Here is a 15,525-nt window from a genome sequence, read left to right as displayed (position 1 = left end):
TCTATCACCCCCCGCGCTGTGCTTGCTCCTCAGGATGGCTCCGGAGGTGATTCTGGCCATGGACGAGGGGCAGTATGACGGGAAGGTGGACGTGTGGTCCCTGGGGATCACCAGCATTGAGCTAGGTAAGTGGCCTGAGCCGGGGCGCTCAGCATGATAGGGCCCGGAAGAGCATCCCCTGCTGCCGCCGCCGGTGTACTACAGGGCGCTGGCATGCTCGACGACACCGCAGCCTCAGGCGGATACGTCCCGGGTCACTGGTGTACCGCGCGTCATCCTGCAAGAGTCGGGATTCCTCATCGGTCTGATTTTAGTATTGATGACTGTTTCCTGTTCCCCCGTAGCTGAGAGGAAGCCCCCGCTGTTCAACATGAATGCTATGAGTGCCTTATATCACATCGCCCAGAATGAGTCTCCCGTCCTGCAGTCCAATCACTGGTGAGTGCGACCCGACAACCTCTGCACCATCGTATGCTGCTGGTATACAGCCGCGAGCCCCCCCCCGGCGTGTCGCTGGTATACAGCCGCGAGCCCCCCCCCCCGGCGTATCGCTGGTATACAGCCGCGAGCTTCCCATCCTTGGCGTGTCGCTGGTATACAGCCGCGAGCTTCCCATCCTTGGCGTGTCGCTGGTATACAGCCGCGAGCTTCCCATCCTTGGCGTGTCGCTGGTATACAGCCGCGAGCTTCCCATCCTTGGCGTGTCGCTGGTATACAGGCGCGAGCTTCCCATCCCCGGCGGGTCGCTGGTATACAGCCGCGAGCTTCCCATCCCCAGCGGGTCGCTGGTATACAGGCACGAGCTTCCCATCCTTGGCGTGTCGCTGGTATACAGCCGCGAGCTTCCCATCCTTGGCGTGTCGCTGGTATACAGCCGCGAGCTTCCCATCCTTGGCGTGTCGTTGGTATACAGGCGCGAGCTTCCCATCCTTGGCGTGTCGCTGGTATACAGGCGCGAGCTTCCCATCCTTGGCGTGTCGCTGGTATACAGGCGCGAGCTTCCCATCCCCGGCGTGTCGCTGGTATACAGGCGCGAGCTTCCCATCCTTGGCGTGTCGCTGGTATACAGGCGCGAGCTTCCCATCCTTGGCGTGTCGCTGGTATACAGGCGCGAGCTTCCCATCCTTGGCGTGTCGCTGGTATACAGCCGCGAGCTTCCCATCCCCGGCGTGCCGCTGGTATACAGGCGCGAGCTTCCCATCCCCGGCGTGCCGCTGGTATACAGCCGCGAGCTTCCCATCCCCGGCGCGTCGCTGGTATACAGGCGCGAGCTTCCCATCCTTGGCGTGTCGCTGGTATACAGCCGCGAGCCCCCACCAGTGACTGTCTCCTGTTTTCGTCCGTCTCGCAGGTCTGAATATTTCCGGAACTTTGTGGATTCCTGTCTGCAGAAGATTCCTCAGGATCGGCCGAGCTCAGACATTCTGCTGAAGGTCGGTGAAGACGCCGGTGACCGCGGCCGCGGCTTTATATCTGGTGATTATAACCCCTCCCGCGTCTCCCCCTCATTACAGCACCGCTTCCTGCAGCGGGAGAGGCCACAGACCGTCATCATGGAGCTGATCCAGCGCACAAAAGACGCCGTCAGGGAGCTGGACAACCTGCAGTACCGCAAGATGAAGAAGATCCTCTTCCAGGACACGCAGAACGGACCCAACACCGAGACCACCGAGGAGGAGGAGGTGAGGGGCGCAAAGGGCGACGTCCTCCTGTCACCACGGAGGTGCCCACATGGCGAGGGGATGGCGAGGGCGCGGTGTGGCAAGGGCGAGGGCGCGGGGTGGCGAGGGCACAGGGTGGCAAGGGCCCGGGTTGCCGCGGGGGTGGCGAGGGCGCGGGGGTGGCGAGGGCACAGTCACATCGTCCTCCCTCTCTCCTAGGAGGCAGAGCAGTTTCTCCACTGCACGGGCACAATCACCAGCATGGAGAGCAGCCAGTCCGTGCCCAGCATGTCCATCAGCGCCAGCAGCCAGAGCAGCTCGGTGAACAGCCTGGCAGACGCTTCTGACGACAGCGGAGAGATGGCCATGATGCAGGAGGGCGAGCACACCGTGACCTCCAACAGCTCCGTCATCCACCGCCTGCCGGTACGTACCGTCTGCAGACTCACCGCCATACTGGTAGATATCACACCTCGGCCACCATGACGGGGGGGAGGGGGGGTGTAACTGTCTGGCTAGATGGCAAGGAGGACTAGGCACAGATGTGCCGGGTGGTGAGACCACAGATCCCGGCCGCCATGTAGCCCCTTGTTCACACCCAGCTCACTCTCATCTCTTCGCTTTCTTTCCAGACTCACGACAACATATACGACGATCCGTACCAGCCGGAGATGGAGGCGCAGCAGTCGAGCTCGGCCGCTCGAAGACGGGCGTACTGCCGCAACAGGGACCACTTTGCCACTATCCGCACGGCCTCACTGGTGAGGGTCCCGCCGTGATGGGGTTCTGGGGTCTGTGATGTCGTTGCGTCCCTCACGTGCGTTTCGTCTCTCTTAGGTGACGCGGCAGATCCAGGAGCATGAGCAGGACTCGGCCCTACGGGAGCAGATGTCTGGCTACAAGCGCATGCGCCGGCAGCACCAGAAGCAGCTGATGGCGCTGGAGAACAAGCTGAAATCAGAGCTGGACGAGCATCAGCAGCGTCTGGACAAGGAGCTGGAGGCGCACCGCAGCAACTTCACCGCCGAGACCGACAAGCTGACCAAGAAGCACCAGGCCATCTTCGAGAAGGAGGTGATGTCTGTGACCGCGATGTATGGAAACTCGCAAAGCGTTCCTGCGTCGTGCCTGGTGCTGCGTTGTGCTGCCCGGTGCTGCGTCGTGCCTGGTGCTGCGTTGTGCTGTCCGGTGCTGCGTCGTGCCTGGTGCTGTGTTGTGCTGCCCGGTGCTGCGTCGTGCCCGGTGCTGCGCAGTGTGGGAACTCTTCTACCCCAAAGGTTTATGCGCAAGAGGGGGTCTAATAATGGAGCGGCGACACAGTCTATGCTCCCTGGGGTTCCCTGTGGGTGGGTGCGGGCTCTCTCTCCCGCTGACAGTGCACAGCGTCCCTGGATAGTGTTTTGGGGGGCAGGACCTGCACCTTGTGGGTGATATATGGTGGATGGATGTTGTAACACGGATTTTACTTCTCAGGCAAAGTCCGCCATGACGGAAGAGAAGAAGTTCCAGCAGCACATCCTCGGCCAGCAGAAGAAGGAGCTGACCAACCTGCTGGAGAGTCAGAAGCGGCAGTACAAGATCCGCAAGGAGCAGCTGAAGGAGGTGAGAGGGGACGAGGGGCGGCGGAAAGGGGGGACAAGATGAGGTGGGGGGAAGGATTGAGGAATGGCGGAATGGGGAGACAGGCTGAGGAGGGGGGGGGCAAGGCGAAAACAGGTTAAAGGGAACCTGTCATCAGAAATTTTGCTTTAAACCTAAAGGTTTCCCCCTCTGCAGCTCCTGGGCTGATTCTAGCAGGTTCCTGTACTTTTTGTGGCCCCTTTTAAACCAAATTAAATACTTTAAAAACTTGTACCTTTTTTGCTATGTAAATATTGTAAATCATCCATGGGGGCGGGCTCTCTGGTGACCGTTGCTGTTCCTCCAGCAGATTTACACCGCCGCCCCCCAACGCTGAATTTCATATCTCAGGACGCCGCCCCTGGGCGCCCGTGGTCCCGCGCATGCGCTGTGCGACTGTAGCGGGACTGTGCACTGTGTGCACGTGTGACCGCTGGTGACATTTTGCGCAGGCACGAGGTTATGGGCGGCGCTGTGAGTGTCATCAGCAAGTGCCGCCCATAACCTCGTGACCGCACTTTCCCCTCTTCCTCCAGCTTTCTGCGCAAGCGCTTGCTGGCCAGATGACCCGACGTCACCTCCTTACCATCTTGCCCTGCTGCAGGGTAAGATGGGAAGGAGGTGACGTCGGGTCATTTGGCCGGCGAGCGCTTGCGCAGAACGCTGGAGGCAGTGGGGGGAAAGCGCGTGCACTAGATTATGGGCGGCACTTGCGATGCAATCACAGCGCCGCCCACAATCTCGTGCTTGTGACACACGTCACCAGCGATCCTGGCGTGGGCGGCACCTCGGGCGCAGTGGGCGGCACCTCGGGCGCAGTGGGCGGCGTCCTGATGGATGAAATGGAGCGCGTGGGGGGACGGCGTCAATGTGCAGGAGGGACAGCAACGGTCACCAGAGAGCCCGCCCCCATGGACGATTTACAAAATTTACATAGCAAAAAGGTACAAGTTTATAAAGTATTTAATTTGGTTTAAAAGGGGCCACAAAAAGTACAGGAACCTTGCTAGAATGCAGCCCAGGAGCTGCAGAGGGGGAAACTTTTAGGTTTCAAGCTAAATTTCTGATGACAGGTTCCCTTTAAGGGCATGGCAAAAACAGGCGGAGGGGACAGGGCAAGGGGGAACAGGGTGAGGTGGGGGGACAGAAACAAGCAGGGTGACGAGGGGTTGTAAAGAGGCAAAGGGGATGGGGCAGGACGGTGAGGGAGGAGCAAAAAGAAGAGGAGGAGTGGAAAGAAGCGAGGGGGGAGAGAAGGAGAAGGAACGGGGCGAGGGGAGGGAGGAGAAGGGACGAGTCGATGGGGAGAGAAGGAACGGGGCGAGAGGGGGGGGAGAGAAGAAGGGACAAGGTCAGAGGGGGGAGAAGAAGGGTCGAGACAATGGGGGGAGAGAAGAAGGGATGAGGCGAGGGGGGGGGGGGGGGGAAGGGGAAGGGACGAGGCGAGAGGGGTGGAGAGAAGGGGAAGGGACGAGGCGAGAGGGGGGTGGGGAAGGGACAAGGCGAGAGGGGGGGAGAGAAGGGGAAGGGACGAGGCGAGAGGGGGGAGAGAAGGGGAAGGGACGAGGCGAGAGGGGGGAGAGAAGGGGAAGGGACGAGGCGAGAGGGGGGAGAGAAAAGGAGAAGGGACGAGGCGAGGGGGGAGAGAAGGGGAAGGGACGAGGCGATAGGGGGTGGAGAAGGAGAAGGGATGCGGCGAGAGGGGCGGAAAGAGTCGGGACGAGGTAAGAGGGGGAAGGGACAAGACGAGGCAAAAGGTAACGGAGCAATGTGCTATGGGATGGGACGAGGCGCTGTGTCCCCAATCCTTGCGGGGGTCGTGTAATAGTCCCTTCTGTATAGTATATGTCCTTGAGCCCGGACTTTTCGCTCTGTGTTTCGTATCCGGAGGGGTGCGGCACAGAGTCCATAGATCGTGGCACTAGCGCGGTGCCCCCCGAATGTGAGCACTGCCGTTTGGCTGCTTTAACCCCTCGCTCACCCTGATGCCGTCACCTGGTGCCGGTTATTGGCGGAGCTTTGGCCGCTGATCGCGGGGGGAGGCCGGTGTGTAATGTTCATCTTGTTGGTGTCTCAGGAGCTGCAGGAAAACCAGAGCACCCCGAAGCGGGAGAAGCAGGAGTGGCTGCTCCGCCAGAAGGAGAGCATGCAGCACTACCAGGCCGAGGAGGAGGCCAATCTGCTACGCCGGCAGCGCCAATACTTTGAGCTCCAGTGTCGGCAGTACAAGCGCAAGATGCTCCTGGCGCGGCACAACCTGGACCAGGACCTCCTGAGGGAGGTGAGTACCTTGGGCCCGGCGGGGAGGGTTGTGGCTGCTGTGGCGGGGGGGGGTGGAGGTTGTGGCTGCCTTGGTGGGGGGGTTGTGGTCGCTGGCATCATACACATTATCTTCTGCTCTCTCCTCCCAGGAGCTGAACAAGAAGCAGACGCAGCGGGACCTGGAGTGCGCGATGCTGTTGCGGCAGCACGAGTGCACGCAGGAGCTGGAGTTCCGCCACCTGCAGATGCTGCAGCACACCCGCAGCGAGCTGATCCGCCTGCAGCACCAGACCGAGCTGGGCAACCAGCTGGAGTACAACAAGCGCCGGGAGCAGGAACTACGGCAGAAACACGCCGCGGAGGTCCGGCAGCAGCCCAAGAGCCTGAAAGTAAGGCCTGGGGAGGAGGAGGAGGAGGAAGAGGAGGGGGAAGAGGGAGGCGCGTTCAGCCTCTGCAGCTCGGAGAGTGAGGAGGAGGAGGAGGAGGCCGACATGGAGGGACCCATAGAGCGCAGCGAGGCCGATGGCTGCCCAGACCCGGACGCTCCGTACTTCGAGCTGTCCTCTGCGTGGCTGCCGGAGCCCCCCGTGCGTGCGGCCCCTCCGCAGGTCTCCTCCTCGCTCCCCAGTCACGCCGTCTGCGGGGCACTGACTCTGCTGGCCGCCTCCCGGCCGTTCTGCCCGTGGTCGCTGCTGCCCCTGCTGCTGGCGCTCCTCACCCTCTGGAGGTCGGGCCCGCTCCTAGACTCTGTGCTGGTGGCCCTGGAGACCCTGGGGGCCAGCCTCCTGTGCGGGTACATGCTGCTGTGCTGGGCCTTGTCTCTGAGCTCCGCCACCTTCCTGCTGCTGGCGCAGAGCTGGGGGGCCGCGGCCGCGCTGGCCATGAGTTACAGGCTGCGGCTGTATTACGTGCCGGTCCTGGCCATCGCCGTGGGCGTCTTCACCTCCCCCGGGGTTTTCCTCTCCATCTTCCTGGCCGCTGGCTCCTTTGGTCAGACGGCCGGTCAGTGGCTTAAAGGGTGGCCGAAAAGATCCCGCCGGCTGTGGCTCCGGGCGCTGCTGCGGCTGCCGAAGCCTCTGTTCAGGGTCCTCCAGCGCTGCGGGGCGGCCGGAGAAGGAGGGCTGTTCTACCTCTTCCCAAAAACATATAAAGGCGGCTACCGGAGCCGGATACCGGTGCTGGCCAGCCGCTCCTCCACCGGGACCAGCAAGCCGCCATGGTGGCAGCGGCTCACAGGGGCCCCCTCCCACATAGCAAAGGCCCTGAACGCCAGCCTGACGCGGGCGGTCCGCCGGCTCTGCACCGTCCTCCCCCCGGCGGCCCTCGTGTACATGACCAAGATGAAACTCATAAGGGCGGAGAAACCCAGCCGGATCCCCAGACTGATGAGCCGGGGGCAGCGGCGGAGGGAGGCGGCGAGGCACCGGGAGCAGCGGGGGCCTCACACGGGAAGGTCGGCGGGAAGGGCAAGCGGCGCCAAGAGAACAAACCCCAAACCGTGGCGCTGAGAGCCAATGGCCACCAGCGTGAGGTGCCTTACTGCGTGGACTGGGGGAGGTCCCTTACTGCGTGGACCGGGGGAGGTCCCTTACTGCGTGGACCGGGGGAGGTCCCTTACTGCGTGGACCGGGGGAGGTGCCTTGGTGCGTGGACCGGGGGAGAGTGGACATGGGAATGGCGCCCGTTCTGGCCGACGGGAAGGTTTGCACTATTCTATTCGACCTCCTTTTGCACATTGTTTCTCCTTCCCGTTCTTGCGTACGTGACCCGCCATCCGGCACTGATAACCGGCGCCATTGCCATGTACAAAGCTTGGTATTACGGGGTCAGACCACTAGGGGGCGGCATGAACAGGGTGGTTTTGTTTTGTACTTTTTTCCCGAGGGCTCACGCTGGTCTCTGTGGCAGGGAAGAGGTTAACGTCCCCCCGGTCAGTACTGTATCCATCTCTCTACCCCGGGGACCTCCCGTGCCTCGTTGTACCCACAGGCCGCCTCTGTACATCCTCCGGATCTGATTTCCCTGAGATTCGCTGGGACTTGTAGTCCCTCAGGAGCGTGTGGCAGCGCTGGGCCGTCCGTGCGCGCTGCTGACCTCTGGTGGCTGTGCTGGGCACTGCGGCTCTGTGCAGTTGATGCTTTTGGTGACACCTTGTGGCTGTTTTGTGTATTACCTCTCGGTTTCCGTGGCTTGGTGCGTTTTGGCAGCCTATTAGCCCTTCCTGTGCCTGAGACCAGCCTTCCCCACACTCAGGATAAGAAAAAAACAAAACAAAACCCCCTTTTTGTGCTCGTCGCCCTTTTTAATTTGATCATACGATTTCTGTATGTTTTTATTTTATTTATTTCTTCCCCTTCCACATTGTAAAATGCAAACAATCTGCTGAGCGTCCTGTTATCAGCACGAAATATATATATATATATTTAACGTTTAACCCCTGTGTTGCTGGAGGAGGCTGTGCAGGCAGCAAGAGGTTAAACCTATTTATTAATTCCTATATATATATATTTTATTATTTTTCCTCCATATTTTTGTTGCCCTCCAGTGTAAACCCTTCATTTCTGTTCCTTTTTTTTGTGTTTTATTTTTCGTTGTTTGTAATAAACCGGAAATGAAAATCATCCAGTTTGTGTCATTTCTTTCATCATAAACCATCCGCCGTGTCCGGGGCGATGACCTGCGGGGGAAAGGCTGTGTCTGATAGGCAGGGAAGAGGCTAATGGCGCCAAGCGCTGCGCTAACGGGGGGTATGACGGCTGAGAGGAACCCAAAATCTGCCGGGGACGTCTCATGCGGTGTCTCCTTCACCACTCTCCTCCAGAGCTGTTGTTACTTTAATCACAATCAGAGCTGCAGTTACCTCCAGAGCTGCGCTCAAAGCGTTTATATTCTCTTTACAACCAGAGCTGCATTTGCTTCTTGTATTTCCCTCACCTCCACAGCTGCATTCACCGTCCCTGTACACACCTCACTTCTAGAGCTGAATGCACAGTCCCTGTACTCCCCTCACCTCCAGAGCTGCATTCACACTCCCTATGCTGCCCTCACCTCCAGAGTTGCATGCAGTCCCTGTACTCCCCTCACCTCACCTCCAGAGCTGCATTCACAGTCCCTGTACTCCCCTCACCTCCAGACCTGCATGCAGTCCCTGTACTCACCTCACCTCCAGAGCTGCATTCACAGTCCCTGTACTCTCCTCACCTCCAGAGCTGCATGCACAGTCCCTGTACTCCCTTCACTTCTAGAGCTGCATGCACAGTCCAGGTGCTCCCCTCACCTCCAGAGCTGCATTCAATCCCTGTTCTGCCCTCACCTCCAGAGCTGTATTCATAGTCCCTGTTCTCCCCTCACCTCCAGAGCTGCGTTCACCGTTCATCCGGTATCGCTCCGCTGTCCTCTCGGTATGCGTTTCCTGTGTCACCGTTTCCTTGTGGATGGGCCGCTGCGAGGCACCTGATATTAACCCTCCATATCCTGCTGTAGACGTCTGCAGGGCACTATATGGCGGTTGACAAGAATCCGGTGGGATTGCAGCTCTGATTGTGTCTGGAGTATAAGTAAAGGCAACGATGCATTGGAGGTTTCGCCCGTCTGTGTATGAGGCTTCCTCAGGTGCGCGGCGCCTCCTGTCTGCTGGGTCTGGGCGTAGCCTGCTGCAATGCATTATGGGAGATAGTCTCTGCCTCCAGCTCTGTACATTGTATATAGTGTTCGGGGGTCAGTGGAATGTACAGGCCGGGGGGCACTAATCTGCAGTGCGTGGACCCCCAGGAAGGATTGATTATCTCTTCTCTTCACCCCTATTCTCTCCTTTCCTCCCTGTCTCCCATCATGCACTGGGCTTGTCCCCCACATCTGCACCTGTCTCTCCCTCCTCCCCCTCCATACACTTCTATCTCTAGTCCAAGGAGCTCCAGATAAAGCGTCAGTTCCAAGACACCTGCAAGATCCAGACGCGGCAGTACAAGGCCCTGCGCAACCACCTGCTGGAGACCACCCCGAAGAGCGAGCACAAGAGCATCCTGAAGAGGCTGAAGGACGAGCAGACCCGCAAGCTGGCCATCCTGGCGGAGCAGTACGACCACAGCATCAACGAGATGCTGTCCACACAGGCCGTACGTACCGCGTGCCGGAGGCACTACAACTCCCAGCGTGCCTGCGCCCCCTTCATGCTGTCCTCGCCCCTCTTGTCTCTGCAGCTCCGGCTGGACGAGACGCAGGAGTCCGAGTATCAGGAGCTGCGGATCCAGCTGCAGAAGGAGCTGGAGCTGCTGAACGCCTACCAGAGCAAGATCAAGATCCACACCGAGGCGCAGCACGAGCGCGAGATCAAGGAGCTGGAGCAGCGCGTGTCCATCCGCCGGGCCCTGCTGGAGCAGAGGGTGAGGAGGATGCACAGATATCGAGCACGTCCTAAAACAGGGAATTATATATTTATGTCCAAACCATCCCCCTCCCGGCCGTAATGCAAGGTACAGTTCTGCCTGCAGTCACCACCAGGGGGCGCTCACCGCAGACAGTTATTGCATTGATGGCGTTTTGCTCCCCCTAGTGGTGGCTGTGGAAAGACTAGTCCTGTGACCCCCGCCCCAGATGGATAGATAATGGAGAGATAGGATTATTATTTGATTATATATGATAGATGAAATAATAGATATATATAGCTATACAGTACAGACCAAAAGTTTGGACACACCTCATTCAAAGAGTTTTCTATATTTTCATGACTCTGAAAATTGTAGATTCACATTGAAGGCATCAAAACTATGAATTATCACATGTGGAATGAAATACTTAACAAAAAGTGTGAAACAACTGAAAGTATGTCTTATATTCTAGGTTCTTCACAGTCGCCACCTTTTGCTGTGATTACTGCTTTGCACACTCTTGGCATTCTCTTGATGAGCTTCAAGAGGTAGTCACCGGAAATGGTTTTCCAACAGTCTTGAAGGAGTTCCCAGAGATGTTTAGCACTTTGTTGGCCCTTTTGCCTTCACTCTGCGGTCCAGCTCACCCCAAACCATCTCGATTGGGTTCAGGTCTGGTGACTGTGGAGGCCAGGTCATCTGGCGTAGCACCCCATCACTCTCCTTCTTAGTCACATAGCCCTTACACAGCCTGGAGGAGTGTTTGGGGTGATTGTCCTGTTGAAAAATAAATGATGGTCCAACTAAACGCAAACCAGATGGAATAGCATGCTGCTGCAAGATGCTGTGGTAGCCATGCTGGTTCAGTATGCCTTCAATTTTGAATAAATCCCCAACAGTGTCACCAGCATAGCCCCCCCCCCACACAATCACACCGCCTCCACCATGCTTCACGGTGGGAACCAGCCATGTAGAGTCCATCCATTCACCTTTTCTACAAAGACACGGTGGTTGGATCCAAAGATCTCAAATTTGGACTCATCAGACCCAAGCACAGATTTCCCCTGGTCTAATGTCCATTCCTTGTGTTCTGTTCTGCTTGTTGCCTGTCCTTAGCAGTGGTTTCCTAGCAGCTATTGTACCATGAAGGCTGCTGCACAAAGTCTCCTCTTAACAGTTGCTCTAGAGATGTGTCTGCTTCTAGAACTCTGTGTGGCATTGACCTGGTCTCTAATCTGAGCTGCTGTTAACCTGCGATTTCTGAGGCTGGTGACTCGTATAAACTTATCCTCCGCAGCAGAGGTGACTCTTGGTCTTCCTTTTCTGGGGCGGTCCTCATGTGAGCCAGTTTCTTTGTACCGTTTGATGGTTTTTGCCACTGCACTTGGGGACACTTCCAAAGTTTTCCCAATTTTTCAGACTGACCGACCTTCATTTCTTAAAGTAATGATGGCCACTCGTTTTTCTTTACTTAGCTGTTTTTTTCTTGCTATAATACAAATTCTAACAGTCTATTCAGTAGGACTATCAGCTGTGTATCCACCAGACTTCTGCACAGCACAACTGATGGTCCAACCCCATTTATAAGGCAAGAAAACCCACCTATTAAACCTGACAGGGCACACCTGTGAAGTGAGGACCATTTCCGGTGACAAGAGAATGCCAAGAGTGTGCAAAGCAGTAATCACAGCAAAAGGCGGCGACTGTGAAGAACCTAGAATATGACATATTTTCAGTTGTTTCACACTTTTTTAAGTATTTCATTCCACATGTGTTAATCCATAGTGTTGATGTCTTCAATGTGAATCTACAATTTTCAGAGTCCTGAAAATAAAGAAAACTCTTTGAATAAGAAGTTGTGTCCAAACTTTTGGTCTGTACTGTAGATGTAGATATGTACACCCTGAAATGAATCTGTAGATGTACAGCAGTATTGTTAGGATTGTTGTCAATATAGTCCGCAGCCAAGTGAGCCCGAAAGAAGGGGTTGTAAGCCCTGCACCCTGAGGGCCCCTTTGCACTGTGTCAGCGCCCACTGGGCCGGAGGGGAGGGGAGGGGGGGGGGGGGGGTTGGGAGGAGGGGATGGTGGTTTCTCTCTGGTCCAAGGGGGGAGGGGGGCTGGTGGTTGCACTTCTGGCCCGGGGGAGGCTTCTCTGGCTGGGGGGAGGGGGTGGGAGGGCTGATGGTTGCTCTTCTGGCCCGTGGAGGAGGAGGGGGGGGGGCGGCGGCGGGCGGGCGGGCCTGGTGGTTGGGGGGTTTAGGGGGTGGTGCTTGCTCTTCTGGCGGTGAGAGGGCTAGTGGCTGCTCTTCTGGCCTGTGAAGCGGGGGGGGCGGCTGGTGGTTGCTCTTATGGCCCGTGGAGGAGGGGAGGGGGGGGGGGCTGGTGGCTGCTCTTCTGGCCCGTGAAGGGGGGTGGGGGGTGGGGGGGTGGGGGGTGGGGGGGGGCTGGTGGCTGCTCTTCTGGCCCGTGAAGGGGGAGGCTGGTGGCTGCTCTTCTGGCCCGTAGAGGGGGGGGTTACTGGTGACTGCTCTTCTGGCCCGTGGAGGGAGGGGCTGGTGACTGCTCATCTGGCCCGGGGAGGGAGTGGAAGGGCTGATGGTTGCCTGGGGGGGTTCCTCTGCGATGTGCGGGGGGAGCTTTCTGACGGTGTCTCTGTCCCCGCAGATAGAGGAGGAAATGCTGGCCCTGCAGAGTGAGCGCTCGGAGCGGATCCGCAGCCTCCTGGAACGTCAGGCCCGGGAGATCGAAGCCTTTGACTCGGAGAGCATGCGCCTAGGATTCAGCAACATGGCGCTGACTGGAATCCCGGCGGAGGCGTTCAATCAGGGCTACCCGGCGCCCCCTCCTGGGTGGCCCTCCCGGCCCGTCCCGCGCAGCGGCTCGCACTGGAGTCACGGTGTGCAAAATACTGGAGCTCCTCAGCTGTGGCGCCAACCAACACTACTCGCCCCCCCCTCTTCTTCGTGGGGTCTGCACCCTCCTGGCTCCTCCTCATCGTCCGTCATGCCTTCTTCCTCCTCCTCCTCTTCTTCCTCCGCCTCACCATCGTCCTCCTCCTCCAGCGGCCGCGCCGGCCTCCTCCTACTGCGTAACAGCCCCCAGCCTCTGCGGAGAGGGGCCCCGGGAGGACCCTCCGAGGCCGGGCTGAGCCGGAGCACCAGTGTCACTTCTCAGCTCTCCAATGGCTCCCATCTGTCCTACTCCTGAGCCCCGAGCCCCCCGATGACGGCAGGAGCCCCCCTTACCTGTGATGACAATATGGCGGTGGCTCTCGCCCTCCTCTTTCTTTTTGGCTTTGGTTCTGTTCCGCGCTATCAGACTGCTCCTCCCCCTTGTACATATGCCCCGCCCTAATTATTGGTTCCCCCTTTCTCGCTGCCGCGTATTTCACCCCCGTCTGTGGTAGAAGATCAATCACTGCTTGTTTTTCTAGCACTTTACTGGGTAAATGCCTCTGATTATGATTTTTTAGTCCCTTTTATGATCTGTTCGGTCGTTGTATCATTTTAATGCTGTTGTCACTGGGTGTCCTGACGGGCGGTCGTGCGTCTGTGTGTACCGTGCGCGTGCGAGAGATCGGATGCCTGCAAATTATTATTTTTTTTTAATAGAAAAAAAAATGTAAAAAAAAACTGAAAAAAAAAAAGGACAAACTATTAAGGAATGTATTAAATAAAAAAAACAAACTCAATATCCCTCCGAGGAGTCTACGGCCTCAGGCCTCAATTTCTGTATATTTTTTTTTCCCATTTATTTTATTTGGGAGGTGAGAATGAAGCAGGATCGGCCTGCGGAGCGCGACATCTGGACCCGCAGAGACTTTACATGACATGAAATATGTTGGATATTAAAGTATTAAACTGGAATGGATCCTGGTGTCTGTGTCATATGCAACCGCGAGGATAAGATCCTGTCTGCAGCCACCACTAGGGGGAGCTCCCTGTATACAGAGATACATGATAAGATCCTGTCTGCAGCCACCACTAGGGGGAGCTCCCTGTATACAGAGATACATGATAAGGTCCTGTCTGCAGTCACCACTAGGGGGAGCTCCCTGTATACAAAGATACATAAGATCCTGTCTGCAGCCACCACTAGGGGGAGCTCCCTGTATACAGAGATACATGATAAGATCCTGTCTGCAGCCACCACTAGGGGGAGCTCCCTGTATACAGAGATACATGATAAGATCCTGTCTACAGTCACCACTAGGGGGAGCTCCCTGTATACAAAGATACATAAGATCCTGTCTGCAGCCACCACTAGGGGGAGCTCCCTGTATACAGAGATACATGATAAGATCCTGTCTGCAGTCACCACTAGGGGGTGCTACCTGTATACAGAGATACATGATAAGATCCTGTCTGCAGCCACCACTAGGGGGAGCTCCCTGTATACAGAGATACATGATAAGATCCTGTCTGCAGCCACCACTAGGGGGAGCTCCCTGTATACAGAGATACATGATAACATCCTGTCTGCAGCCACCACTAGGGGGAGCTCCCTGTATACAGAGATACATGATAAGATCCTGTCTGCAGCCACCACTAGGGGGAGCTCCCTGTATACAGAGATACATGATAAGATCCTGTCTGCAGCCACCACTAGGGGGAGCTCCCTGTATACAGAGATACATGATAAGATCCTGTCTGCAGCCACCACTAGGGGGAGCTCCCTGTATACAGAGATACATGATAAGATCCTGTCTGCAGCCACCACTAGGGGGAGCTCCCTGTATACAGAGATACATGATAACATCCTGTCTGCAGCCACCACTAGGGGGAGCTCCCTGTATACAGAGATACATGATAAGATCCTGTCTGCAGCCACCACTAGGGGGAGCTCCCTGTATACAGAGACACAGGATAAGATTCTGTCTGCAGCCACCACTAGGGGGAGCTCCCTGTATACAGAGATACATGATAAGATCCTGTCTGCAGCCACCACTAGGGGGAGCTCCCTGTATACAGAGATACATGATAACATCCTGTCTGCAGCCACCACTAGGGGGAGCTCCCTGTATACAGAGATACATGATAAGATCCTGTCTGCAGCCACCACTAGGGGGAGCTCCCTGTATACAGAGATACATGATAAGATCCTGTCTGCAGCCACCACTAGGGGGAGCTCCCTGTATACAGAGATACATGATAAGATCCTGTCTGCAGCCACCACTAGGGGGAGCTCCTTGTATACAGAGATACATGATAAGATCCTGTCTGCAGCCACCACTAGGGGGAGCTCCCTGTATACAGAGATACATGATAACATCCTGTCTGCAGCCACCACTAGGGGGAGCTCCCTGTATACAGAGATACATGATAAGATCCTGTCTGCAGTCACCACTAGGGGGAGCTCCCTGTATACAGAGACACAGGATAAGATTCTGTCTGCAGCCACCACTAGGGGGAGCTCCCTGTATACAGAGATACATGATAACATCCTGTCTGCAGCCACCACTAGGGGGAGCTCCCTGTATACAGAGATACATGATAAGATCCTGTCTGCAGCCACCACTAGGGGGAGCTCCCTGTATACAGAGATACATGATAAGATCCTGTCTGCAGTCACCACTAGGAGGAGATCCCTGTATACAGAGATACAAGATCCTGT

General features: G+C 56.9%; 1 protein-coding gene across 3 annotated transcripts in view; it reads left to right on the top strand.

Annotated features, from left to right (window-relative positions):
- TAOK2 (TAO kinase 2) overlaps positions 1–13,782 on the top strand; it is a 29,579-nt gene extending 15,797 nt beyond the window's left edge. For 2 of the 3 annotated variants that reach the window (XM_075318569.1, XM_075318570.1), the window contains exons 8-17: positions 34–125; positions 345–438; positions 1,352–1,433; positions 1,515–1,682; positions 1,881–2,087; positions 2,294–2,422; positions 2,499–2,735; positions 3,135–3,263; positions 5,359–5,562; positions 5,693–9,433. In XM_075318569.1, the coding sequence (XP_075174684.1) occupies positions 34–125; positions 345–438; positions 1,352–1,433; positions 1,515–1,682; positions 1,881–2,087; positions 2,294–2,422; positions 2,499–2,735; positions 3,135–3,263; positions 5,359–5,562; positions 5,693–7,051 (2,701 nt within the window). In that variant the 3' untranslated portion in view covers positions 7,052–9,433. The other variant, XM_075318571.1, reaches the window with a different exon arrangement.
- The last annotated feature ends 1,743 nt before the right edge of the window (positions 13,783–15,525 follow it).

Source organism: Anomaloglossus baeobatrachus, chromosome 7 (genome assembly GCF_048569485.1).
Source record: "Anomaloglossus baeobatrachus isolate aAnoBae1 chromosome 7, aAnoBae1.hap1, whole genome shotgun sequence".
In the NCBI taxonomy this organism is placed as follows: domain Eukaryota; kingdom Metazoa; phylum Chordata; class Amphibia; order Anura; family Aromobatidae; genus Anomaloglossus; species Anomaloglossus baeobatrachus.
The sequence above is the reverse complement of the archived record's forward strand: the minus strand, read 5'-3'. Positions and strand labels throughout refer to the sequence as shown.